General features: G+C 41.6%; 1 protein-coding gene across 2 annotated transcripts; it reads left to right on the top strand.

Annotated features, from left to right (window-relative positions):
• Window positions 1-3,823: 3,823 nt before the first annotated feature.
• On the top strand, window positions 3,824-24,616 carry THOC1 (THO complex subunit 1). 2 transcript variants are annotated; one of them, XM_088527243.1, is made up of 22 exons: window positions 3,824-3,883; window positions 5,841-5,914; window positions 6,020-6,080; window positions 6,761-6,827; window positions 8,107-8,225; window positions 9,458-9,506; window positions 9,976-10,071; window positions 10,345-10,427; window positions 10,947-11,020; window positions 12,721-12,829; window positions 14,035-14,166; window positions 15,487-15,587; window positions 16,403-16,469; window positions 16,653-16,703; window positions 16,864-16,934; window positions 17,673-17,696; window positions 18,188-18,283; window positions 18,987-19,052; window positions 20,498-20,581; window positions 20,811-20,958; window positions 22,245-22,323; window positions 24,321-24,616. In XM_088527243.1, exons 1-22 carry the CDS (start codon window positions 3,836-3,838, stop codon window positions 24,614-24,616), a joined length of 1,995 nt encoding a protein of 664 aa, XP_088383369.1. In that variant the 5' UTR covers window positions 3,824-3,835. The 2 variants fall into 2 exon arrangements, with proteins under 2 accessions (XP_088383369.1, XP_088383370.1); XM_088527244.1 differs by lacking the exon at window positions 17,673-17,696.
• Window positions 24,617-27,538: the final 2,922 nt, after the last annotated feature.

The raw sequence follows: 27,538 nt of genomic DNA, 5'->3' as shown, positions 1-27,538 counted from the left end.
CTTTCCATTCATACAGTGTGTCGGGGAATCAAATAATCTCAAACGATTTACTCAGAAGAGCTCTTTATTCAGTTTAGAGTATGCTTATATCAAATATCAAAGTAAGAGATGAGGAATAATGAAAAAGTCCTGTAAAAGCCAGGAAAACCTTTCCTAAACCTAAATGGATAATATTCAAGGTGTCTCATAGTATAGGCAGGTGACTCGTTCAAAATGACAACAAATCATGTGAAGCCTATTTGCAACATAATGAAGCCACCCTTCCCGTGATTTGAAATGAACCGGTATTGTCCTGACATATTCTGCACTTTTTAGACAGTGTCAAACAATGGTTTCATTTATAGATGAAGTGACAAACTTTCCCCTGGCAGAGGGCCACCAGCTTTCCATGAGCAGAGCCACACCAGCGCCAGCAGTCGAACCGCAAATGAAACTGCCTCCACCAAACAGAGCAGCTCTGAGTTGGCACCTCCGTTTTCTGTGCAAACACTTCCCTCCACTGGTAGAATAACTAACTGCAATCACAACGCCCAAGAGGAAAAATGCAATTCCATCCATATTTGAGAGATTATTTTAAAATGTAATTTAAAGATGAATGTAAATGTAATTTAAAGAAGAATACATTTACAACTTTTTGCCTCTTCCAAAAAGAAAAAGATATTGGCTATTTTATTTTTTCCCCACTTATGAAACAGATTCTGAACCTTTCAGCCAGATATCCAATATATCTCCTATGCCTAGGAGAACTGGGAAACCACACTGGGGCAATATGCTTGGCTTTCTTTAGGTTCACTGAATTAAAACACAAGCTAAAGGAATGACAATCCTTCACCCTAAAAATAATAATGATAAAGAAATGGAAAGCACTGGAGCCCTGAAACAGGCTGTCCCGAGAGGTTGTGGAGTCTCCTTCCCTAGAGATCTTCAAAAGCCCCCTGGATGCCACCCTGTGCCACGTGCTCTAGGTATCCCTGCTGAGCAGGGGGGTTGGACTAGATGATCTCTGGAATTCCCTTCCAACCTCAACCATTCTGTGATTCTCTGAAAACAGGAGAACACAGCACAGCAATACCAGTTTCTAGTGCTCCTGACATTTCTGTCAGATCCTCCCCTCACGAGCGACTTTGCTGATTGAAAAGTTTTCTCCTCCTACATTTTTCCCTCTCAGAAAACACCCCATCAGGCCCCACAGTCCTTGCCTGGGCTGCTCTGCCTCTGGAAAGCAGCAGCACAAACACAAGCAGGTAAGCTGGACAGGCACCACACAGGCCTGCATGAGCCACCCTGCCGGCCCAGCTGCCCTAATCTGCAGCTCCGAATGATCCACCCTCTCGGCACGGCAGCAAGGGCTAGTTACAGTCTGCTAGTGCCTGCATAGCGGCGAAAAAACGGGGCTTTAAACACCCCGCGCTCCACGCAAGGCGGCACTGTGGGGCTTCCAGGGTGGACTTTTGCTCACAGCAGGTACTAGAAATCCAAGCATATATTGGAATGCTGCAAGCAGCAGCTCTGAGAGGTTCCCAGAAAAATGTGGATTCAGAGACAGCAGCAGAAGGCAATCATGGAAATGCTGAAGAGTCAAACGCTGGCAGAAGGGCTGCTCACACATGTCATATCTCAGGCAGTGCTTCTGACTGAAAGCCTGAAGTCTTGGTATTTCAAAAGGGCAAAAGAGGTGACCCAGCATATGGAGTGCTGCACTCTAAGCTGAAATTGTCAAGCCCTCCTAGTGATTTAATAAAAAATAAATGACTACTAAAGAAGGAGAGTTAAAATGAGACAAAACCAATTGGCTGGTTGGATATCTGTAGTGTAGACGAGCTGAGAAACTTAGAAGATCATAAAAAATATTTCTCTTCCCCGAGAAAGACAAAAAAAGTAAAAAAAAGAAAACAACAACAACAACAAAAAACTTTTTGCAGCTCAGCTGAAAACAATGTTCTGACTCCACCTGGAGCTTCCTCAGTATCGTTCAACCATCAGTACTGTTCAGCTAACACGTTGTTCCTGTTTTCAGAGTGGCAGGAGTTGTGCATGGGGAAATATATCTGGTGTAGAACTCCGTCCTTCACAGTTGTTCATACACTGTTGAGGGTGGAAATGTCAACAGAAATAAGAAAGATCTCCTCCAGCCTTCCCAGGAGACCATAACAGCAATCCGAAAAAGACAGATAAGCACTCTGCTTACCAGGAGACTTAGCTAACCAAGGCTACAGGATGAGCTTGCTTATATTTGAATGAGGACATCAGCTTTCTTCACTGCAAAAGGGGAAGGCGTGCAGGAAAAATGAAAGTATCTTCCACATCCAGACTCTTGGTTCACACCTGCCAGCCGTGTGTAGGGATCTCCAGCCACCTGAGATGTCTATAATGGCACTGGGCACTTTTACTTACCAAACTGAATTGTTCCCTGTATTTTTAACTGTAAAGTAACTACAAGGGTTTTTAAATCTGTTTTCAATTGGAAAATCGGAATATTTCTGGCAAACTCACTCCATTACATATTCTGAGGAAATAGGGTAAGAAGATGAAGGGGGGTCCAAAGAAACAAACAAATAAAAACTTTCAGTAATTTAAAATTAGTGGGGGGTTTGTGAGGAAAGAAAGAAGAAAAGGGTAAGAAGGATGGGAGAGATTTTAAAAAATAAAAGCCAAAATGAGAATAGCAGTAGAGTTTTTTCCACATTTAAATCCATCATAAAATTGCATTCGATTTTCTCAAAAAAAAAAAAACAATATGGAAATATTTCTTGCAACATTTCACTTTTCAGGATTACATATTTTTGGCTAAAGCTACAGTAAGCTCTTCAGAAAGGCATAACATCAGAGGATCTGAACAAGGTCTCAGAACAATTCCGGTAGGGTCAGGTAAGATGTTTCCTTAGGAAACATCTCCAGTGGAGTAGGAGAGCAGGGAGCCAGTCTTCTCCCTTCAGTCTTCAGGAACCATCGGACCAGCTGCTTGTGAAGCTGTGGTCTAGCAGCGACCAGTAGAGGACGGTTAGGGAAACAGCCTTGGGAAGGGACACCTGCATGGGGAGGCCTGTCCCTTGTTGGGCCGGAGCCCCACAGTTTCTGGCAGCCGTTCAGCTTCACTTGAGATCATGTAATTACTCAAACGAAGCAAGAAAGGGAAGTTTGCATTTAGGGAAAGTTCCTAATTTGTCTTTTACTTCAGAGCAAAGAATGAGTAACTTAAAATTCATGTATGTTCATCAGAAGACATAAGGGTTATTTCGACTAGGATGGAGATTGCTCAGAAATGACTCATTCACCAGATGGAAGCGTTGACTTGGGAGCGACACTTATCAGTGGGCAGCATGACAAATTGAACAGGCTCCGGAGCACTTTTGTCCTGCTCTACTCAACATGTGGCATGTTCTGTTACTGAACATCTGCCGCGTGTTGACAGCGGCACAACCAACACTTGTGTTTCCATATTCTTATTACGCACATGCTTTGGACTGCGTGGAAACAACCTACCTGACGCGTTCCCTTCCTGGGAACAACAACTCTTTGTCTGCACGCTCCTCCAAGAGCACCCCGTCCCCCAGACCACACAGCCTGAGTTTACCCGAGAGCCTATGGGGAATGACATGGAGAGCTTTACTCAACTCCAGCCCTACCACACGCACCAATCCCAGCTTCCCACCTGGGGACAGCGATACCCTGTCACACAGACAAGGTCCCCACGGGTGCTCTCCAGCCTCCACCACCCTGCAGTGTCCAGAGCGGGGCGTAAACACGGAAGGGGAGGGAAAGGGAGGGAAGGGGAGAGGAAAAGGGAGGGCGGCGGCGTCATCAGCGCGCGCCGAGCAGCCGCGCGGCCGGGACGATGTCGCCGCCGCTCTTCAGCCTGCCCGAGGCGCGGCTCCGCTTCACGGTGAGCGGCCCCGGCCCCCCGCGCCGCTTCCCGCCGCTCCGCAGCGGCGCCGAGGAGCGGGCACGGCACGGCGCGGCACGGCACGGCACGGCACGGCACGGACGGGGAGCTGCGGCTCACGCCGCGGCGGCCGCTCTGCCGCGCCCCTCCCCCGCTCTGCCCGCGCGCCAAGATGGTGCTCGCTGCTGGCGGCGGCTCCGAGCGTTAACGGCCGCTCGCGGGGGTCGTGCGCTGGGCTGGGGCTGCGCGGCACGCCAGGATCGCGGGGGGCCGCTCGGCCGCGGGCTGGGCATGAGCCAGCAGGGTGCCCAGGCCGGCGGGGCGGGCAGCGGCCTCCAGACTGGTGTCAGGAACAGTGTAGCCAGCTGCAGGGCCGCGGAAGGGATCGTCGCGCTGTACTCGGCGCTGGTGAGGCCGCGCCTCCAATACTGTGCTCAGTGTTGGGCCCCGCACTACAAGAGGTGCTGTAGCGAGTCTAAAAGGAGGACAGCGGCCTGGAGCGCAGACCTTGTGAGGAGCGGCTGAGGGAGCTGGGGTCATTCGGTCTGGAGAAAAGCAGGCTCAGGGGAGACCTTATAGCTCTCCACAACTGCCTGAAAGGAGGTTGTAGGGAGGCGGGGGCCGATCTCCAGAATAACTGCTGATAGGACAAGAGGAAATGGCCCCAAGTTGTGTCAGGGAACTTTCAGGATGGATATTAGAAAGAATTTCTACACAGAAAGAGTGGTGAAGTGTTGGAACAGGCGGCCTAGGCAAGTGGTGGAGTCACCATCCCTGGCAGCGCTCAAGAAACAAGCAGATGAGGCGCTTAGGGACATAGTTAACAGGCCTGGTGGTGATGGGTTTGCGGTTGTATTTGATGTTTTTGAAGGTCTTTTCCAACCTTTATGATTCTGGATTCTCAAGCTAATGCAGGATAAGCCTTGATAAGAGGTGTCTTATATGACAATAAAATTGTTCTGATTTCAGTTCAGCTTATCCTAGTTTCATATCCAGGTTTTTTATCATTAGCAGTTGCATACTAAAAAATCCTATCAGCAAAAGCTCTCCACAGCAGCTGCTGCTATCAGCAGAAGAAAAATGTGAATACTTATAAAGGTCCTGGCTCACGCTGAGGCACATGCTAGCCTTAGTAGGCCTGCGGCAAAGCTGCAGCTGTGTTTGAAGCACTCCGGCAACCAGGTGTAAGTGGAATATCTCTGCAGAGGAGACTGTTTTCATGTAATGAATGCTAAACTTGGTTTCATTAAAGTACTATAAAAAGAGAAGTAAAAAACTTTTCATACAAGTTTAGCCTAACCAAGGGAGCTAAAATGAGCAGAGTATCCATGGTTTAGTGAGCTGAAATTAATTAGATTAGAATCTAATGTAACTCAACCTTTGCAGTAAAATATGTCATAGCTTTATTGTCCTTATCTCCTTTGCACCTCTGCTGAGTGATGCTTTTTCCTCATTAGAGCAGACTGAGCTGGGGCTGTACCCAGGCCATGCAGTTATGCTGGTGTTGGTCTAGTTTGTTGGACTCTTAAAGAAAGAGGGTGAGATTTTCGCTGAAGTAGTTGAGGTGCAGGCAGTTATTTCATTTTACTGATTTGATTACAGGTATTTTTGACCAGCTTGCTACAGGAAGTAGTGTTTTAAACCACCACAGCTTGCTTGCCTGGCAGGTGAAAGTTTGTTTACAAACCTTTCAGTTGTTCGAGATGCAATGCCAGGCACCGTAGCCTGTTCCTTTGTATTTCACCTAGAAATGTAATTTCAGGTGTACTTCTAGCCCTGATTTGAGATAGGCTATGTGAGTAAGTTCTTAATAAAAGTTTGTTTGTAAATTGACATGATATATCAAAAGTAGATTCCTTAGTATTTCTGCTTTCTGTCAGGTAGAGGAGGCAAGTGATCCATCAGAATAGCTTTGCTTTCCTAATGGTTTTGTAATCTTTGTGTTTACCTTGTTTAGACCTCTACCAGGGAGGCTCTGCATCACAAAACCATCAAACCCTTATTGAATGCATTCAACCAGATTCCTGGCAGGTAGGTAGCTGCTACTTGATTTTAAAAGGTAGCTATTCAGATCATTTTTACCAGTCTTGTCTTTAATAATTGTTATTAACTAATGTAGAATGTTTGCTTTTGCAGTGAAAATGAAAAAAAATGCACCTTGGACCAAACTTTTAGAGTTGTTGTAGAAGAAGAAATAGTAAGTATTTCAAGCTGCTATAGCCTATCCGTTGAAGTAAATTAAACTTCTGTTTGAAAGTTAACATATACTAATTTGACAACAACTTAATTTAGTTTTGGAGAATAGTGTTTATTAAAAAACACAAATTATGTAAATTAAAACTTAATATAGGCAAAATAAGATTAGTAGGTAGGATGAAATTGTGATTTTACAGATACAACATTGATGAGAAATGCTTACTTAGCCTTTTCCAGCAATTCCTTGCAATGCTTCTGAAAACCTGCTATGACTTGATTTCATAAATATACGTTATTCTCCGATTATATTTCCAGAGTGGAGTGAGTTATCTACTACTAGCATGTACTGCAGGAAAGTAGATGGAAAGACTCAAACTATTTTTGTTTTGATATAGCTTTTATTGAGACAGAATGTGGGATAACTGTTTTCAAGGGTAAAAAAGCATCTACACAGTAGGTATTTCAGGATCTTTAATGGCTAGAAAAGGTCAAGAAATGTTGCTCATAACAAACAAAAAAAAAAGAGTAATTGATGGATCTGCTAATAGAATGCTTGGAATTTGGGGAGGTAGAGTGTCAAAACCAGTTAAAACGTGTCTGTTTAGAAAACAAGAATTTTGGTTTCATTAAGTATGTTAACGTCAAAACAGAGAAGTTCAACCCTGTTGTGTGTTTCTTCAGATAAACAAAGCACCATGTGAAAATCTCCTGGCAATTATTTCTCTTGCTATTAATGGAGTCACAGAAGGTGAGCATCTTCTCCTTGAATCTGGTAGCAGTTTTAGGGATGTGATCTTTTGGATTTTCATTTGTTCATTTACCACCTTGCTTTTCTTGAAAATAGTCAGTAAAGCAATGAGCTAGATAGTATGTGATTATTAGGTTGGTGGTTGAATAAATCTGTTGCACAAGTGGCTTTGGTCGTAACATAATTAGGGTTTTCTAATGCTCTTTTGACTCCCTGTAAAATGCTTCGATGTCTCCCATCGAAGAAATGTGAGGCCAATGTGACTATGAGGTTAAGAGGCTTATCCTAGGTTTCCTTTTTAGTCACTTTCAGAGCCAAACATAATGTCTCCTAAATGTCTGTGCTAGTCTCCTAAATGCTGACCCATATTTTGCTGTATATTACTGACACCATAACAGTACACAGCTGTTTTTCAGATGCCTGGGTCTGTTATTCCAGCTGTCTTGTGTGACAGAGATGGTCATGCTAAAACCATCTGAATGACCTTTAATGCTCTTCCTTCTGTTTATATGTTTCATATGTCTATCAAATATGGTTTTGTTCTAGTAAATGTGTATTTAATGCATATGTTTTGTGAACTGTACAATAACATGACCTATGATTATGGATACAGTCATTACTAAAGTACAGAGTGCCAGTTTAGAGATGTTTTAATTGAGGAAAAGATATTTGAACTTTCTAGGTTTATAGGGGAACCAGCTGTGTGGATTTGGAGTTCCCTTGTGGGCTACAAATGGATTCAAGCCTGGTTGTTAAGAACTGCAGCATGCAGGTTTTCTGGTGTCAGTAAAAACTTTAAAAGAAGCTCCTAGTTTCATAGTAATTGTGAGAGGCACAGGCATCTAATCCAGTGTCTGGGTAAGCCAAGAACCATGTGTGGAAGCTCACAGTCCAATTTCTGGATAAGCCAGAAAACGTGTGTGGAAGCTCACACTGTTGGCCTGAATCAAAAGCCTTCTAAGCAGCATAGCAAAATTTGCTTTGTTGTTACTGGTGGTTGATGATGGGTTGTTTTTGTTTTAATTTCATTTTTTTATTTGGATGAATCTGAGGTTTTCATCTGTTTTATTATTTGCTAGGCATTAATGCAAAGCTCTGCTAATGCTTATTTGAATATGCATACATAAGGTTCAGTGGAAGTGTATACTTTACTTTGATGTTTTTGTTAACATTTTTAGGAATCCAGAGAACTTTTTTAACATAGTGTCCCTTAACTTCCAAACATCTTTATTCATTTAGGTTCAAATTTTCTGAATGAAGTATTTCCCATTCCTTGTAGGCATTTGCACTGCGTCAACCCCTTTTGTTCTTCTGGGAGATGTTCTGGATTGCCTGCCTTTGGATCAGTGTGACAAAATCTTCACTTTTGTGGAGAAAAATGTTGCTACATGGAAATCTGTAAGTGTTTTTCCAAAATATAGTTATTGCAAAACTTTAGTCTACCTGAACCATTTTTGCAAACATTATTTTTATTGTTTTTATATCTACTTATGTTAAAGTAGTCATGTTGAGTAAATCTTATTTTGAAGCTTAAAAACCAGGAGTCAAGGTAAAAGAGGTTAGAAAATTAATTGAAAAAAAAATCATAATTTTGATTGATGCTCTGTTTTAACTCTTTTTTGGCCACTTTGTCTCTACAGCATGTTTGACATTCAGAAACTGGAAAGTTAACTTAGGATGTGTGATTTGTATGGAGACCTTCACTTATGCACTTCCTTCTTTAGTATTGTAGGGTATTCCTTCACTCTAATCTGCAGAAAAAGTAGTAGACTGGGTCACTTTCTAAATTAGTTTTTCGTTACAGGACTGTAGCAAGAATATTACCCTAAAATATTTCTGCTTTTGAAGAACAAACGGGGGCTTGGGGCAATTTGAGCATGTTACTTTCTTGCTGAACAGTAGTGCGTTACTTTAGAAGAGCTTCTGTGATCAGCTCCTGAGTGTCTTGTGCTGCAGTTGCTGTTAATTGAAGAGGTAACCTGCAGGCATTTTCTTCAGAAGCATAAGACATCTTGGATCTCTAGATTCTTAGTTGGAAACTGTAGCACTGCTAGAACCATGAACAGCAAGAATTCAGCAGGTTGCTTCAGGAATACCCAGAGAGTATTCTGGTTTCTGTCAGTGTTTTTCTGGCCTGATTTCTTGACCCTCCTATTCTATTTCAGATAACCTTGTCTTTCATGCTTTTATTCAAGAATTGTCTTTTATCATTAATTAAAATATCTAAAAAATATATCCTGCTGCAAAAATTCTAGTACTGTGAATACTCTAAAGCTTGAATGTTTCTCTTTCAGTCACACATAAAATGCACTTGGAAGAATAAAGGCAATGAGACTTAAATTAGTGCGTTTGAGGGAGAAAAATGGATGCTGATGTTGCAGTTCATTGTTGCCAATGAACTACCTTTGGCAGCTAGATTTAAATTTTATGTTTCCTTGAAATTAGTGAGACTGCTTATTCTGTTTTGCCTTTTTGTAAAACCCATCTATTATTTAAGGGAAGAACCTGAATTGAGAAACAACAGTAGAAATGATTCATATTTACGCATGACATGTGATTGAATTAAAAACAATACACTTGAGGAGGTTTTGCTGTCTCTCAATGATCTTGATGCCTTCAATCCATTTCAGAATATGTTTTATTCTGCGGGGAAAAATTACTTGCTGCGAATGTGCAATGGTGAGTTACACTTTTTTTCATGAATGTTAGAGGAAGTAACTTTATTACTTATTTATTACTTATTATTTAATAGATGGATTGCTCATCTTGGTAGATATTCGTAAATCTTGCTGTTTGATGTAAATATTCTGACCCTAGGGTAATCTTTTTCATCAATGTTTCTTCAGTCATAGAAGAACACCTGAGAGTTACTTATCCTCCAGCTGGATACAAGGCTGCTATCAGAGAAAATGTTTGTTTGGGAAGGATTCCTTTTAAACTTAACTTCTCTTGCCACTGTAATAATTAAGAGATTTGATAAAATGCGTTAGGGAAAAATATGGTTGGTCAGAAGATGGTAAGCTTACAAAGCTTACCTATACAATTAGTTGTATAGGTCATGTAATTAGAAACTCCTAAATAAATACTTGTGATTGAGAAAATGTGAGGGTGATAAATAGTAAGAATGTTCAATTTTTACAACATTTAGACCTCCTAAGAAGATTATCTAAGTCACAAAACACAGTCTTCTGTGGAAGAATTCAGCTGTTCTTGGCTAGGTTATTTCCGCTTTCAGAAAAATCAGGTGAGTGTTTTGTATTTCATCACACATATATAACAAAGACTAACTATGCTGAATCTTAAGTTCACTTTATAGACCAAAATTCTTTTAAACTTTTGCCTTAGTTACTGGGTCTGTGCTAGAACTTCTAAGTGGCTTTCATTTGTTTTGATTTCCAACACAGATTTCATATGCTTTAATTTAAAATACTTTGCTTTTAATTTAGTAATAATATCTGGCAAACAACTAATTGAATGAAGTTCACAGCTTCTCAGACTGATGCTTTGTTTTCCACAGGGCTTAACTTGCAGAGTCAGTTTAACCTGGAAAATGTCACAGTTTTCAATACCAATGAACATGAGAGCACTCTAGGACAGAAGGTGAAAATTCCTATGACACTTTCTGCTTATTCTACAGAAAATCTTTCTGGGAGCCTATAAGATTATTTTCACAGAAATATACTACTGTGATTGATACTTAGAATTATATGTTTATAAATCAGCTGCCCCTTTTCCAAGCCAAACTGCTAATTCCGGAAACTGGCATGTTATTAGTTAAAAAGAGTAAAATTGATTTTGTTTTGATTGTGAGGGGTGAGCATCGTCACTTACTGCGATAAGGTTTTCACATAGAATACAGAGTATAAAGCTGTCCCTTCAGTTTTTGTAATAGGCTGTGGTTCTGGCTGTAGAAAACAAGGGAAGTTTTACTTTCCAAGGTACAGAATGGTGTTAAAACAGGAATATGCTGTGCACTTCATTAGAATGATCTTTTGAATTATAATCTTGAACTTTGTGATCTAAAGTGTAATAAAATATATAAAAGAAAAAAAAAGCATGAAAACTCTGTACAAATTGCCATCGCATTTGTATTAATTTTAAATTGTTTCTTCCCATTAGCATGCAGAGGAGAGAGAGGAAGGAATGGATGTAGAAGAAGGTGAAATGGGAGATGATGAAGCACCAACAAGCTGGTGAGGTTATAACAATTCTAAGCGGTGAAACAAAATCTTATGAAGTAACTATTTGGAGCTAGTTTCATAAATAACCCTTAAATGATTTATTGAGATTTTTGCTTATCTTGGAGAAGTTACACTTTTTATTGTTTTGGAATATATTGACAAGTACTGAAAAAGCTTTGATCACACTTTGGTCATACTGAACACGCTTGGATCATATGGAAGTTCTCCAGTGCACAAAGTGTTCTGGTGAATTCCACAAAAACAGCAAATCTTCTCTAAAGAAAGTATGTTCATAGGCATTTAAGCAGTCATTTTCAAACTTGAGTAGTTACAGCTAGTTCCTGTTAGGAAGTTTTTAAAAAACAGATTGAATTTCTGAAAGTAAGAGCAAGAGAATCCACATGAGGATATTAATGGCCTTTAATTTTTTAACCTACCCAGTGTCAGCTGAAAACTTGAATTTTGAAAACATTAATAAGTTATGTATTTATACTATAAATAACTATGTGACATTTTGGAAGTTATTTATATTTTCTGGCTTGCAGCATAAGAATGGATAAAATTAAACTACTTAAAGGTAAAATAGATTGCCAATACCTGAATTATAATAGGCATAGTTGAAAAGAGTTTCATTACATTAGTTGAAGCAGCTGCAGAGTTCTTAATTTGGCAGACCACTGTGTGTGAGTGGATGTATTCAGTGAAGCTTTTTCTACCTAACCACACTCCTGATGGAAAGAGGAAGACATGCAGCATATGCAAAGCACTGGCTTTTTTACAGATTTCTTGGCTAGTGGTAATAACACACAACTTGGATTAGACAGTGTGGTTTTTTTCAGTTTGCTTCCTAGCTTTGTGAATTTTTGCTATCATGAGCATCACATGTTTGTGTGTGTTTTTTGGTTTTTTTTTTAATTAGCTTTCATAATGAAATAATAATTTTATTACAGCATGGGGAAAAGACTTGTATAAATATGGGCTTTGGATTTTCTTCTTTGCTTGTTGTAAGTCATTCTTTGTTTTAACCAGAAGACCTGAGAAAATCAGTGTCACTCATGCTCTTGGTAATTTTCTACAAGTTACCAGTCTAATTAACATGCAGTATAGGCACTTGTTACTGCAGATGAAAATTCTGCTTGAGGTCATACTTTAGGAGTGTTTTGTAAAATGAGGTCTAATAAATGAAGAATATGAATCAAGCATTGATTTCTTGTGAAATTCTAGGTGGATAACTTAATTCTGTGGAAAATCACTAGCACTAATCTCAATGTTCAAATTCAGTTTCTAGAATCATGTTTCTCCTGCCCTCTTAAGATTAGTTGCAGGATGGCAGTGTCTCTCCGTTTAAGTGGAGATTGCCTGGAGGAGGAAAGAAATATACAGATTATTTGAAAAGGTAGCAGTTTTATTGGTCAGAAAACATCATGGTGTTCTCTCTCACACAGTTTTCCCAATTATCTTGACAAATCTTGTCCAATTACTGTAAAACTTCTTACCTTTTGTGCTTCCTCTATGGTAAGAAAGTAACAAAGACTGGATGGAAAAGTTACAAGGATAAATTCTGTATTACAGTCTCCTCAGGAAGGACTCACTGTTAGTTTCATTATTTTGCTTACAAAATAAAAGATATTTTAGGGGATTGCACATTCTTGAGTGGGCTTGAGTTTAATATATTTCTTTGAATACAGGTTTTCATAACTGTTGTTGTTCAGTTCCATTCCAATAGATTACAACCTATATAGAAAATTCTGGTCACTTCAAGATTACTTTCGGAATCCTGTGCAGTGCTATGAAAAAGTCTCATGGAAAACTTTTCTTAAGGTAATCAGAATCTGTTCTTTCAACACTTAAGCCTATTTAAAAATTGCCGTTTACATGAATAAAAGAGAGATTGTGCAAGATGGAACTGCTAATGCAAATGAAAAATAGTAGTGAATGGGGAAATGTATTTTGCTGTTTTCTAAAATGAGCCTTTGACATAAACCAGTTTGTTAAGATGTCCTGTAAATCTTCTAATAAAGCTCAAGTTTATAACTAGTTGTCAATTACAGCGACACTTCATATATTGCAATAATGTTAGAAGTGCCATTTTAATAATGTCAGCTGCAGAAAGCAGAAACTGTGTGGGATTCTTTTTTTTTTTTCTTTTTATAATGAGAAAAACAATTTTACTTGGTCCTAGATCTTCTGCACTAAATGCAGGTGCAATTATTGTTACTATTGCTTTCAAATGGAGTCTTCTCAGTGGGATCCTACACTGGAAAATATTCTAATGAAACTTTTTTTTATTTCTATTTTTATTTTTTTTTTAATAGAAGCAATGACTTGAACCTCCCCTTGAGCCAGCTCCATAGTTATTAGCAGTGTTTCAGCTTTGCCAGCTCTGAATGTTGAGGATGATTTATCCGGAAGCTATACTGGTTTCTTCACAATTTACCACTGATTTTTAATTTATCTGTAAGAAAGTCTTTTTAATCCTCATTCTCTGTACTCTGCTGCTAAGATATAAAATCCCCAAAGAAAGAATATGGTTCAGGGAGACGAGGTTGAACCAGGCTTAGGTCTTTCAGATGACCTTTGATAGGTTTCCCTCACTGCAGTTTTAAGGTTCTGAATTATTTTTAAGAGTAGCACTGCAAATGTAATTTTTCATGCTGTACCTTTCTTGTACATATTCTGAACAAATTAAGTGATATTTGAATGCAGCAGTGAACATCATTTTTTGTTTTTTGATAACATCTAAACAAGAAAACATTAATGCATTGTTCACATCATTTTTTTTTTAGCATATCTTAAATGCTTCAAAAGATTAGACTTTCTGAAATGATTAAAAAAAAAACCTTCTCTGAAAGTCATATGTATCTTAGTGAACTTTTATTTTATGTACTGGTCAGTGTGACAAATAGACTTTCTCAGGTGAAAAGCAAGTTTACAAATGATTTTTCCACTCTGGGCTAAGTCTAGTACAGTTTTCTAATTAACTGCAAAGTTGTTTTTCTCATGCGCTTAATAACTTTGTTTTATAGTACTCAGAAGAAGTTTTGGCTGTTTTCAAAAGTTACAAATTGGATGACACTCAAGCTTCCCGGAAAAAGTTGGAAGAACTAAAAACAGGAGGAGAACATGTATATTTTGCGAAGTTCCTAACTAGTGAAAAGGTATGTGGTTTCTTTTCTCAGAATCACAAACAGCTGAGGTTGGAAGGTACCTCATCCAGTTCACCCCAACGTTCCAAGCAGAGCCAACATGGAGCAGGTTGCTCCATGTTGTGTCCAGACACCTTTTGAATATCACCAAGGGCAGAAGTGCCACCGGCTCTCTGGGCAACCTGTTCCAATGTCTGGCCACTTTCTTTGGAAAGATTTCTTCTTTATTTATTTGTGTTTTCTTTTCTCCATGATTTATTGAATTATCTCTGGCAGTTGATGGCTTGGTGTGTCCTATTTTTGGTATATTTATGGCGTTTGATGTGTACGCTTACAGTTAGGAGGGGAAGTTAGAGTAGATATTTAAAGATCGGTCGCCCTTTTTTATTGCATTTGCAACTACATATTCTGCACTTGGCAGATGGAGCATTAACTGTTTTCTACCTGATTATGGTCTTAAAGTTGTTTTGAAAAAGATCTCGAGAGTTTTGTATTCTGTTAACATCACAAAAATACAGCACTAGACTGAAATTAGTAGTAAAGTCATCGTCTGTCTCTTAGATCCAAGCACCAGCAGATGACAGAAAGTAAGTCTTGATGCAAAATGAGATTTCTTTTTTTTCTGGGATTGAAGAGTAGGTAAATTCCCAAAAAACTTTGTACTAATGTATCAACAGTTTTAAAACAATAAATAACATAGAACATATAGAAGTAGCCACGTAAATAACACTTAATAGTCAAGGCTCCATTTCTTCAAAGAATCTGAAGCTGCTTCATTTGTATGATCTATTATTCTGCAGCACATGAGTCAAAATCAAGCAGTGTATCAGTGTGCAAATTTTGGTGAGAGTGCTCACTTTTCTGGTAGCCAAATTGTGTCACAGCATGTAATTTGTAGAAAAGCTGTTAGTCAATTATTGGAGAGGGGGCAAAAACAATATATATTTTTCCAACTTGCTCATTTCAGAGTGAGTGATGTCTTCAGTAGAAGATTGTGAAGTTCCAGCAGTATAAAATTAGTATAACAAAAAACTAGAAATTTACTGTTTACTTTTACACTCAGTTCCTCACATTTTTAAGTGATGGATTTCATTAAGAGTTTTGACAGTTGTCTTCTCTGAACTATGTTGTGGGACAGTTTTACTGATTCTTGTACTGATCCTCCACAAAGTTTTGCTGATATGGAATACAGGTTCTGTGGTGCCTTATCCTTCTGTAAAAAAAGAAATCCCTTTCTGGATAATCCAGAAATCTCTGTTGGATTTTGCAGTTGTCTATACACATGTATTTTAAAGACACTAAGCATACATAATTCTTTTGTTTTTTGTTTAGCTGATGGATTTACAGCTGAGTGACAGTAACTTTCGCCGTCACATCCTGTTGCAGTATCTAATACTGTTTCAGTATCTAAAGGGACAGGTCAAATTCAAAAGGTAATGTGGGAATATTCGTGTTTTGGAGGTGGGGAGCTAAGAACTTGGAGTGAAACCAAAATGTTTTGAGGAAGCCTAATTTGCTGGTTCTAGAGCTCTTTCACTTGCAGAGCCTTAGGCTGGCGTGGGAGATGGCTCGAAGTCCATTAACAGTTGGTTGCTGCTGGAAAGGGAAGGTCTCATTCCTACCTTTGCGTCCTACATCATTCTCTGCCCTCCCTTGCAGTGGCTCTGGTGTTTCTTTGCGCTCTCCCAAGTTTGTTCAGCAAACAAGCAAACAAAAAGGCTCAATTTTGCAGAGTGAGTTTTCTGCCAGATTGGTGACTTAATGGAATCTCCGGGGAGCAGAGGGCTTAACGGAGTGCCAACCAATAGAGACTTCAAAGGAGCAGCACCTCTCCTTGGGCAGCAGCACCAGCTATTCCCTAGGTGGCTTCTTTTTAAATCTCTATCGACCTTGAGATCTGTATGTGAAGATCTTCTTGCTACAGAATGCTGCCTAAAATGCCAGGAAATAGTAATGCTGATTATTGCTTTTATAAATTGCTAGAACAGTTTCTTGAACAACAACGACAAAAGGAAGAGATTGGAGCTCCTATCAAAGTACCTCTTTTTTCAGTTGTGATCCAGCCCCATCTCAGTGTGTATTTTAAATGCTGGTTTCTCAGTGCTGCTTATTCTGTAGGCTAACTCCTCACATTTAAAAACATTTATGCAATGAGAATTTTTAAAACGAAACAAAAAAAATGTGTACTTTGTATGTTAGGCCAATTTTATGAGTCTTTTTATTTTTTTATTATTTTTTGGCAATCCAGTTCAAACTATGTTCTAACAGATGAACAGTCTCTTTGGATTGAAGATACTACAAAAGCAGTTTACCAGGTTGGTGCATTTGATACTTCTATTAAAAAAAAAATACACCAAAAAAGATGATTGTATTTAGTATTAGTTGTCTGTGAAGTAGTAGTAGTAGCCACCTTTATTTATTTTTTTTCCCCTCCTTAGTATTCTGCTACAAATATCATACGAAAAAATTAACCTTTTTTTTTCTTCTTCTCATTATAGCTTCTTTCAGAAAATCCCCCAGATGGAGAAAGATTCTCAAAAATGGTAGAGGTAAGTACTTCAGCGCACAACTGATGATACACAAAATAATCTGAGATACACAAGCTAAAATGAAATTTTCCTTTAATTTTAATACGTCAATGAAAACCGTAAGGCCATCTTTGAAAGTGGCTATAACCCTAATAGTTTGAAATATTTTATGTTTCTCCAGCATATACTAAATACTGAAGAAAACTGGAACTCTTGGAAAAATGAGGGCTGCCCAAGTTTTGTGAAAGAAAGGTACCTGCATTATGAAGGAGAAGTTTGATTTGAAATTATGTTATTTGAAACTATGTTTGACTTCAAAATACATGCCCGTGGTGTGTGTGTACTTGATGATGCACACAGCTGTGAGACTGGTACAGATGGATGTCCCTTCTGTGCATTCCCTGCCAGAAATCCTTATGGCTTTGTTATGGTAGCAGAGAGGTGCTCCTGTACATGCAGGCGGGCAGGGCATCCCTCACTGTCTCCTGGTAGCCTTTGTTCTTTTAATACCAAGAATTTAGTAACTGGGGAGGCTGGTTGTTTTGTGCCCCTTCCTGTTTAAGGGCATACCCAAGGATGAAGAAGTTGAGGGTTATTTTTCCTGTATGCCAGGGTAGACTGCCTGACTTTGGAGTTGCAGCTCTGACAGGGTCGTGTACCCAACAAATGTTCTCTCGTATGCCTTTCGTATGCTATTGGTGGTAGTCACTTACCTGAAAGAAGAATATGCTTAGGTGGACATAGCCATCAAAAGGTTTCCTGCACAAGTAGTTACTGCCGAGTGACAAAGCCTGAATTTCAACTCAGGACATTCCTTAACTGCTGTGGTGTCCTGGGCAAGCATTGCTCTTCCGTCCTTACTCATTCTGCACACAGACCTATGGCATGAAAGGGAGGGTGGTGGTGAGAGGAGAGGAATTACTGCTGGACGGGGGAAAGGTGTTAAATTCTGAAATTTGACTTTTATAAATATTCTGTCTCCCTCTTTAGATCTCAGCCAGAGTTTCAGCTTGGGTAGGTCTTATTCTAACCTCAGTGGTCTGGGATCTCCGCTTTCTGATCCCATAAAATCAGGGGCTCTTGGGGAATCAAACTTGGAATCATAGTGCAGATGATACCAGCATTTAGTATGTGCTGCTGGAATAAATGTTATTTGCTGCTTTTTTTATCCAATGGGACTCTATAGACCTTCAGATCTGTGAAGGAACTAATCTTAGTGTCTGGCAAATCCCTCTCTTTATCTCTGTCTCTCTTTTTTTTAACCTTATCATGTTCTTTCTTATTCTTTGTCTCTGTCTGTCTGTCTCTTGGTCTTTCTCCCACCTTCCTCTGCCAAGAATCACAGTCCCTTTGAATACTTTCTATTGTGATTTAACTAGAAGCTGTTCGAACTGAATTAGCCTCATTTTGTTCTCTAATATGACTGGTGTGATACTAGATCCTAGAGCACTTTTTTTTTTTTTTTTTTCCTTTCTTTCTTTTTTCTTCTTTTTCTCCTCATTTAGACCTCCGGAGTCAAAGCCAATGAGGCCTGTGAGAAAGAGGCCAGCTCCAGAGGACTTCTTGGGAAAAGGACCAAACAAAAAAATCCTTATGGGGAAGTATGTTGACTTTTTTCACTACAGAGATATTTTTGTTGTTGTCACTGGCTGCTTTTTCTAGTCAATAATTTTCAGACTTCCTCGCTTTGAAACTGCTAAGAAACTACCCAAGGAATGTGTTATTTGGTTTAAAGCTTGCAGTAGGCTTGCTTTCTGTAGTCATCTTGTTTATAGATACTTTATAAAAAGTCTTTAAGTTACAGACTGAAAAATCAGTGTTTTTGTACTTGCTGGATCAGGTTTTATTCTTTTGTCGTCTTAACACCTGTTTTATCTTGGGGCAAAGTATTCTCCATGATGAGTCCTCATGAGAAAAAGTAGCTTATTGTGGATGTTACCAAGTGCTAAGTTTTCCCACTCTCTCTGCAGCAGAAATTTCAGTCTTTTCACTGTAACTGTTCACCCAACTCAGTTGTGGAGATTTTGGGCTTATCTTAGCCTTCCAGACCTTGTACCAAGTATTTAGTAAAATGTCCTCTCCAAAAAAGAAAGCAATAAAATATTTCATGCATCAAAGTGAAACAGCCCAAAGTTTCCTAATTTGGAAAGAGAATTTCATACTGTTTCTAATCACAGATCAACAAGGGAGTAGAATGGAAATGGAATAGAAAAGCTTTGGGGTGAGGATTTCAGTAGCTCATCTTCTGTGTCTTTACTGAGTGATGAACTTGGACTTTAACAGGGATTTATGTTTCTCTTGCAGTGAGGAGCTAACACGTCTTTGGAATTTATGTCCTGACAACATGGAAGCTTGTAAATCTGAGAGCAGGTAGGTAAGCAAAGGTACATTATTGCCCAAAGCTTTCAGCCCTCTGGCTATACAAAATCACACTTATTTCAGAGCCCTATAAGGGAAGCAGGTAGGCTGATCCTGTATAGTATTCCATTTTACTTTATATCTTGAGAGTAGCTAATTATATGGAACTTTGTCTTGAAATCCCTTCATGGTTCCGTTTACTAGTGTAAGTGCTGTCGGTAACTTGTATTGCTTAGTAAAGTAAAATCTAAACCAGAAGGTGAAAACTTCCATTTCATGGAGGGTGATTGTATAACTGAGCAGCTTACATAACAGAGGACAGTTGCCAGGCCTGGCTCTGATGCAGTTAGCAGGCTGTTAGGCCTCGGTTTACATGCAGGTATGTGCTCTTAATAGCACCAGATGAGAGAAAATTGTGTGCTGAGTCACCCTCACAGTAAAGGAGTTTTTCCTTTAGCTCAAATGGAATTTTGTGTGTTTCACTCTGTTCCTGTTTCTGCCTGCCTGGTCACAACTGTGTTTCTTCCACTGGTCACCATGGAGAAGAGTCTGGCTCAGTCTTTTTTGCTTTTCCCTTCAGCCCCCTGTCCCCATCAGGCAATTTATACATGTTGAAAAGATCCTCCTCACCAGTCTCCTGCAGGATGAACAGCTCCAGCTCAGTCAGACTCTCCACTATGTCCATGTCCTTTCTGTAGTGGGGATCAATTTGTTCTGATACATGTAGATTAAGACCTGTGTTGGGTGGACTTTAACTGAAGTGGTTTCAGCAAACAGCACAGGTGCTGCCACAGGCAGTGAAATAAATGTGTTTGAACAGGCATGGGAGCCCCTACAATGCAAACCTTGGCAAATGCCACATTATGCTACCTCATGCTTTCTCCACTGGAAAGTTAGTGGCCATAAGTAAATGGACTGGGCAGCAGTTGTCCTGCTTTCTCCGATGCAGGTGAAACTGAAGTGCCCCAGTGTACGGGGCAGGAAACCATGTGCTGCTTATTCTTTCCTGTTAAATTGTACAAAACTAACAGGCATTTTGATTCCCAAGGGGTCTGAGCTGTTACCATAGGAGATGTTTCTACGTCAGCCAGCCAGTTGTAACAGGCATTTTTATGAAATTCTTACTTCCTTATTGCCAAAATTCTTGTCTTGCATCTCCCTAGTCCTTTTCACTGACCAGTCTTTACAGTTGTTCATGTCGCCTTTTAATAGCAGAAGAGTTGAGCACTTTAATAGGCAGTGCTGGCAACTGCTCAGGCACTCCAGTGACTATGTGGTAAGTAATCTCGTAGCAACATGTAGCTAGCAGAGTCTTCTCTTAATTGCAAATGTTACATTTGAAGAAGATTTTTCTTTTGTCTCTGTGAATGTAGTTTAAGAAGTATATGAAGGAACTGAAAAAAACAACTCTGTTACAGTCTCATTCTCTTCACACATTCTCTCTTTTTGTTTTTTAGGGAGTACATGCCCACACTGGAGGAATTTTTTGAAGAAGCTATTGAGCAGGCAGATCCTGAAAACATGGTTGAAAATAAGTACAAGTATGTAAATGTTTGTTTTGTTTCTCTTGATTTTAATCTCCCTCATGTTTAGATTGTTGAAGAAAACAGTCTGTTCTCTGTATTACCAATATCTGTGCAGGACTCCAGCAATGTACAAAGAGCTTTATAAGCTTGGACAGCATGATATTAGTTAGGAAATGACTCAGATCTTTTTCTGTCCTTTTATAGCTGAAAGTTTGTTACCAACCAACCTTGTATTTTGTTATAGGGCTGTGAACAATTCTAACTACGGCTGGAGAGCACTGAGATTACTAGCACGCAGGAGTCCCCACTTCTTCCAGCCAACAAACCAACAGTTCAAGAGTTTACCAGAATATCTAGAGAACATGGTAATCAAATTAGCCAAGGAGCTGCCTGTAAGTAGTGCCGTCCTTTGACTTCTGAATGCATTTGACTTCTTGCTCATCTTTCATTTGGCATGGGGGGAGAAGGGGACAAAAGAAAAAGGCTTGTGCACTAAGGTAAAAGTGGCAAATAAAGTTGGCTTCATCCTTGGGGCTCTCAGTAACGCCGAACTTCGGAGCAGTTAACTGTGATGCTGGTGACAGGTTAACTGCAGAGCTCTGCCTGGGCTCAGGGACCAAATGGCCCCGGTGACGCGAGGTTCCTGCACGCCGGCGGAGCTGGGGGCAGGAAGGTCTCTGCGCCGCGGCCGGGAGCGGGGCCGGAGCTCTGCCAACACGTCGGGAAAGGCAGAGCCTGGAGGCCGGCACGTCCGGGCGCCTGCCCCTTCGCGCGTCCAGCAGCAGCAGTTTGGGCTGTGCCGTCCTTTGCAGCCCTTGGCACACAACTGTAAGAGAGATTCCCATTTTGGGGGCACAGAAGGACTGGCATTTCCCAAACCTTCCACTTAAGTTTGCTACAGGTGTGACCTGTGGGTCTGTAAAGCAAAACTACCCCAAGCTGAGGCTGGGATTGAATCCTGTTGCTCTTGTGCATGTTCAGCAGTCAGCAGTAGCTGGTTCCTGTAAAGTGTTTTAGGAAAAAGATATTGTGCGTGGATGTTAGCTAATGTATATTTAATATGTAAGATACCATTTTATGCAGTATTTCTGATGAGATTACTGTCGCTTATCAGATGCTGTGGCAAAAAAAAAAAAAAAAAAAAACGCCATAGGTAAGGCCTGAGATAGAAGCCTAGGAAGAAGAGGCCTTCTGTTCATCTCGTCTGATCGACAGCTAAATCAAAGCAATGTTGTTGGCGTATTTGTTTGTTGTGTTTAACTACTGGGCAGAGAAGCAGGAGCGTATGGATTATCACCTGAGAGGGGAACAAAATTAGTGAAGAAGAATAAAAAAGTGTTCTTCAGGAGTGCAGATCTGTGTAAAGTTGTGTTTGTTTTGTTTTATAAGGAAGTTGCAAGGCTCTGTGAGTAGGTAAAATTTAGCTGTAGTTATTACAAAAAGGAGATAATGCTGTAAAGTCAGTGGATACTTTTGTTAGACTTTTTTAGTAATACTGTGTTTTATTAGAACATTTGTTACTAGTGTTTGGTTACAGAAGACTGGGGGATTTTAAATTCTTGAGCGGGGTCATATCTGATTTTCCATTCCAGCACACACAGCAGGGGCCATCGTACAGCTGTAAAATTTCTCTTTAAACACAAAATTCATCCAATGATATTTAGTTCTCTCATTGTAGCCTCCTTCTGAAGAAATAAAAACAGGCGAAGATGAAGATGAGGAAGATAATGATGCTTTATTAAAGGAAAACAATGAAAGTAAGGTTTGCATGTTCTTGGTCTTTTCACAGTTCCACAGTTCTTGGTGCATATGGTAGAAGTTGTGTTTTACCAGACTTCCTGCCTAGGGTCACCGTCCTGCTTACCCTGATGCTCCCCTGTACCCACCGTCATAACCGGGAGGCGCCACCTCCGGCACACGACTGGTGGCCCCAGAGTTTCATGATTCCTGTTGCTCCTGTCCAGCTCTTTCATGCTGGATTTTGCTTTGGGACCCTCCACCACTGTTCCTGCTACGTGGTGGTTGTTTACAGTGTTGCTGGCTGTTTATACTGGAAACGTGGGTGTTGCTGTGTGAATACTCACCCGAGTGCCCCCAGCCCCTCTCGCTCTCACCCGAGTGCTCCCAGCCCCTCTCACCCTGTTCCTACTCTTCAGTAGCTGTGGGTCTCCCCCAGCACCGCTGCGCTGGCTGGTTACGCAGCCTTCCTGAGCACACCTGGTCCATCTCGGAGGTCCTTCTTTCTGCTTCATTTCAGTGTCTGGAAGGCAAAGGCTGCCCCATGAGGAGGGCAACCTTCCCAACGGGTCATCTCTTGCTCCTCTGCATTAAGTAGTCCCTTCACTTTGTCTCTGCCCTGTCATCTCAGTATGTCTTGCTCTTAACTCTCCCTCCCTGTCTCCTGTGCCTGTGAATCTGCCTTCTTCCATCCTCACTCATGCTCCTCATCTCATCCTCCTTTTCCCTCCTGTCATGTCTCTGCACCTGCCTCTTAGGTGGAAACTCGCAGTGGTCACAGGTGGTTGTCCTCTCACCTCGTGATTTTGTTTAAATACATTTTTTTCTGTTATTTGGAAGCCTTCTGTGGGTCTGTGTAAATCTCTTTTCTGTTGCCCTTTTCCATCTAGCCTCCTGGCCTCTCTTTCCCCCAGTCTCACTGTCAGTAGTGCAGGAGATCTCCAGCTTAGCGTTACCACAAAGTGCCTGCCCGGCTTCACGGCGCTGAGTGTTCATCTTTCTTTAAATCTTGTCTTAAAGCAAAGATGGGGTGGGTGCAGTCTGCTGCACACTCAGTTGCTTAGGAGTTATGGAAGCAACGTGAGTGCTTCTGTGGTGTTGCCCGTGCTCCTCCATTCTCCCGCCTTGATGCGGTGGCTTTAGTTCACACGAGTGAGTGACTGATGAGCTTGGAAAGAGTTAAACCCTCAAGTCTGCGTCAGCTGGCTCTTTAGGTGGTGCAAGGATGAGATATATAGAGATATAAATAAGAGTATGGTCAACTTCCATGATAGGTAATTCATCCTTCAGGGTGTTTTTTGTTGTTTAGAATGGTATGAAATGACCATAGGTGGTGAGGTACAGATGAGGTTTATAAACCACGATGAGGTTTATAAACTTGCAAACCCACTTAGGTAATATAATCCAACAGCTGGATTCTCAGCAAAGCACAGTATTTGGTGTTTATCTTGATGCCAGAATGAGAGCAAATACCTTGAAGTACTGACTACATACTAAATTTAATATCTTCTTCATGCTCCTGCTGTTAGTAGGAGCATCTCACTTGTTTCCTGTTCCAGTCTTTAGCAACACAATAAAAGGGAAGCAAATGCTTTTTGACTGAGATCAAGCCTAGAGGAAAATTAAATTCTAAAGAGCACTCTGCATTTTATTTGACCTGTGTGTTGAACGTTGTAGGCTACTTGTGAAAAATCTGTTTCCATTTGGAGGAGGCAGTTCCGATGTACTGAAGACTTGAGCAATTTTCTTTCAGTCAAACAGGTGGTGCTTGAGAAAGACGTTTTTCATCTGCATGGACAATAAGGGGTGTTTTTCTCTTGAAAAACAGATCATACTTCTGTAAAAATCCATGCAGCTGAGAGCGCTCAAAGCTCTTGAGTAGAATTTAAAGACTATCTATCTGGAAGGTGTTAGCCTGTTAGTGGACAAGTAACAGGTTTAAAAGGGGGCAGATGATAGATAGTGCTGTGCCTGCTGGAGGCGTTCCTCGATGCACTGTGATCCACTTTTTTCCCAGGTCCAGAGGTGCAGCGGGACAAGGCCATGACGGGCGAACAAATCGAGTCATTTGCCAACAAGCTTGGGGAGCACTGGAAGGTTTTGGCCCCCTATTTGGAGATGAAGGACTCTGACATACGGCAGATCGAGTCGGATAGCGAAGACATGAAGATGAGAGCCAAGCAGCTGCTGGTGGCCTGGCAGGACCAGGAGGGGTCCCACGCGACACCCGGGAACCTCATCACTGCGCTCAGCAAAGCTGGGCTAAGCGACCTTGCGGAGAGCCTCACGAATGACACTGAGAACAGCAGTTAACTAACTCCCTTCAGCTTCCAACTCTGGCCATTCTGAGGCAATTATGAAACTTCTGTTGCTCTGTAATAAGTCTTTGGTAGGTATCTTCTGTTCAGTAAACAATAAAACCTTTTTATAACCCTCTTTGTTGTCTGCACTTTCTGAGAAGTGACCGAGTAGTCATCCTGACCCAGAAGCCTCAAGCTGTGGCAGTGTGAGGAGGAGGATGGCGGCGCAGGAGCTGCCTGTGCAAACCGTAGCAGCAAGGCCGGGCTGCAGTGCGGCCAAGGCTGCTCCTTGTGGACAGCAGGATGCCGGTGGGCTGGGAAATGGCACACGGCCTTTCATGTGATTCCTCAGCAATGGCCAGCTCTGGGCATCTGTGCATGGGCATCAGGATGAAGGTGTTTGCAGCTCAACTTCAAGAAAATAGTGTTTACTTTCAGTTAAAAAATGATGTGCTCGGATAGTGCCACGGATTCTTCTGTCACAAGTGAACTGGTAACTTCTGGTCCTTACTAAGTGGGGGTGGGTTTTTAATGCCTGCTTTTAATAATAGACTGCAGTCTGTGAATGAACATTTATGCCTGGTTCTGTAAAAGTTCTTCCAAGTTAGGATGAACATTGTGTTTTTTTGCCCCAGTTAATTCCTGTGTGATGAGTGACTCCATGGTAAGGACATAGCTCTTTCTTTGATGGGCAGAAGCTCTTCCTTGTAGCAGGGTTTGTTTTCTCAAAAATCAAGCATGGAGGATTTTGAGGGTTGTTGGGTTTTTTTTCTTTGTTTGTTTTGTAAAGCTGCCGCTGGCTGCAGTTTGTTTCATAGTAAATTTTACTGCATGAAGCATCCTGATTTGTGGAATTGATCCCAATTGCTGCATAGTGGAAAGCTACCTATTACCGATTCTTTTCTCCCTGGCGCACTCTGTTCCAGCTGTTAAATTCCAGCTCCGGGTCTGCCCTGTGGCTCCTGGCGGAGCTGGGGTTGGTTCCTGCCCACAACCAGGCGCTTGGATCCGGTTGTGCCGCGTTGCCCTCTGCTTTGGGACAGGGAGAGCTGCTGTGGAGCTGGGGGAAAGGGCTGGGGATGCCCCACATCCAACCCTGTACCTCGCACTGTAAGTACATGGCGTACTCAGATTCAGGAAGATGAAAATACACTAGGTTTTTCATGAGTAGGTGTGTGAAACTTGTGCTTGATGCCGAGCTCTTGCTGCAGCCGCAGCTCCTCAGTGCAGTGTGACATTGTCTGCCTTTAGTCTGAGCCTAGACAGGGGTGGTTGAGGCACCTGTGCTCACCAGGGATCTGCTAGAGCCCTAAGTGCAGGGTCCACTGAAGTAGGGGGAGAGCGAGAAGCCTGTCCCAGCGCTGCCGTGAAACGGAGGCTGCCTGGTGAGTGCCTTGGTGCTGAGAAACCGGGGCTGCGGCTGCCTGCAAGGGAGAGCGAACGAGGGGAGTGGGCGGGTGGTTTATGGCTCTTCCCATGGTCATGGGCCGTCTCATGGTGCCACGGGGAGGTCTTGGTGCGGAGCTGTTGTCAGCTTTGGGTTTGGTCCCATTCTCTGACCAGGCAGTGGAGCTTGGGAGAATCCGTCACTTTTTATATGGGGAGGTACCTCTGTCTTGTGCGTCGGGCAGTTTATTCTGTGTCCAGAGCATCATACAGATGCGAGTGCACGGGGGTGGCCTCCAGCAGGGGCTGGGAACGGGAGCCTCCGGGGCTCCTGCTTGTGCCCTGCTCCCCATAGTGGAGATACGGGAGCAGTTTGCCTGGGGGGAAATGAACACCAGGGAAACTGAAATGACAGGGCATGATTCATCTAATAATTTATGCTTTCTCCAGAGCATTTTTGAAGCACCAGTAGTTTACTTAATACTGTTTTGTCCCATGCAACTTAAAATACATTTTTGATTATTAAAAAAAAAAAAAAAAAAAAGCACATATCTTAATGAGAAACAAGCATTTTAAAAAATAAAAGGGGAGTAAGAAAGCAGTGCTGTAGGGGAAATAAAAAGTTTTTTGGTCTTGTGTGGGTTTTTTGTATATATGTGTTTTTCCTTTTATACTCGGCGGCTGGTTCATTTCACAGCAGTAGGCGATGCCATGGTGGCTGCTGCTCCAAGGAGGCGGCTGCTGCCAGGCCGGGCAGGGTCTGTTCCCGCTGCCTCGGGTCAGCTCTGCGGCAGCACCACGCAGTGGGACAGGGCGGGGAGGAGGAGCCACCAAGCAGCAGCTCCAGCCCCCTCGTCAGCCCCTTCTGGAAAGAAAGGGAGATGGAGAAGCGAGGAGGAGGCCGTCCCCCTCGCGCAGCGCACGCAGGCAGGGAGTTAGTGCAGCCGCAAAGGGGCTAGTGAAACTTGCCTTTAAAAAGTAGGTAAGATCAAAAAACTAATCAAGCTGTTTGTTCATCATTCATGTCATCAAGTCACTGCCTGTGGAAAGTGTAAGGAAGGCACAGCTGAGCCCCGCCTGCAGGCAGTGTTGGTGAAGATGCACCTTTCGCTACTTCATGGCAATGCAGACTAGCCCTGCTCGCTGTGAGGGACTGGGACATGTGCCAGAAATCAAATCCCCTGGGCAGAAGTGGAACTGAACAAGGTATTTACAGCCCTGTGGTGTCAGACTGTAGTTAACAGAGATGCTTTTTTATTTTAGCCTCCCCCTTGCACACTTCTGCTACAGGCCTGTGGGGAAAAGAACAGAACTTACTCGAAGTGAAGCTCCATTTTCCAGATTTGAGCTCTCCTAATTAGACTTCAGTATAAGAAAACAGCCCTCACAGAAGACTTGGTGCAGATTCAAAATTATTATGCTGCTTTGAGCCACAGAGCACCATCGAGGCTCAGTAGTCCAGACCACCACATACTAACTACGCTAGTGAGACATGACCATTTTTTAATGGAGACATATTGATATTGACCACAATTTATTTTGAAGTCAT

The sequence above is a fragment of the Tinamus guttatus genome, unplaced genomic scaffold (genome assembly GCF_059628265.1).
Source record: "Tinamus guttatus ecotype Peru unplaced genomic scaffold, ASM5962826v1 Tinamus_guttatus_pri_ptg000271l, whole genome shotgun sequence".
Classification (NCBI taxonomy): domain Eukaryota; kingdom Metazoa; phylum Chordata; class Aves; order Tinamiformes; family Tinamidae; genus Tinamus; species Tinamus guttatus.
This window is presented reverse-complemented; position numbering and strand designations above follow the sequence as displayed.

Excerpts from the sequence above, each read along its gene's own strand:
- THOC1 (XM_088527243.1), top strand. The coding sequence starts at position 3,836 with ATGTCGCCGCCGCTCTTCAGCCTGCCCGAGGCGCGGCTCCGCTTCACG. Across the intron at positions 12,830-14,034 it reads CATGGAAAACTTTTCTTAAG|TACTCAGAAGAAGTTTTGGC; the intron begins GTAATCAGAATC and ends TTTGTTTTATAG. Across the intron at positions 16,704-16,863 it reads GATTCTCAAAAATGGTAGAG|CATATACTAAATACTGAAGA; the intron begins GTAAGTACTTCA and ends ATGTTTCTCCAG.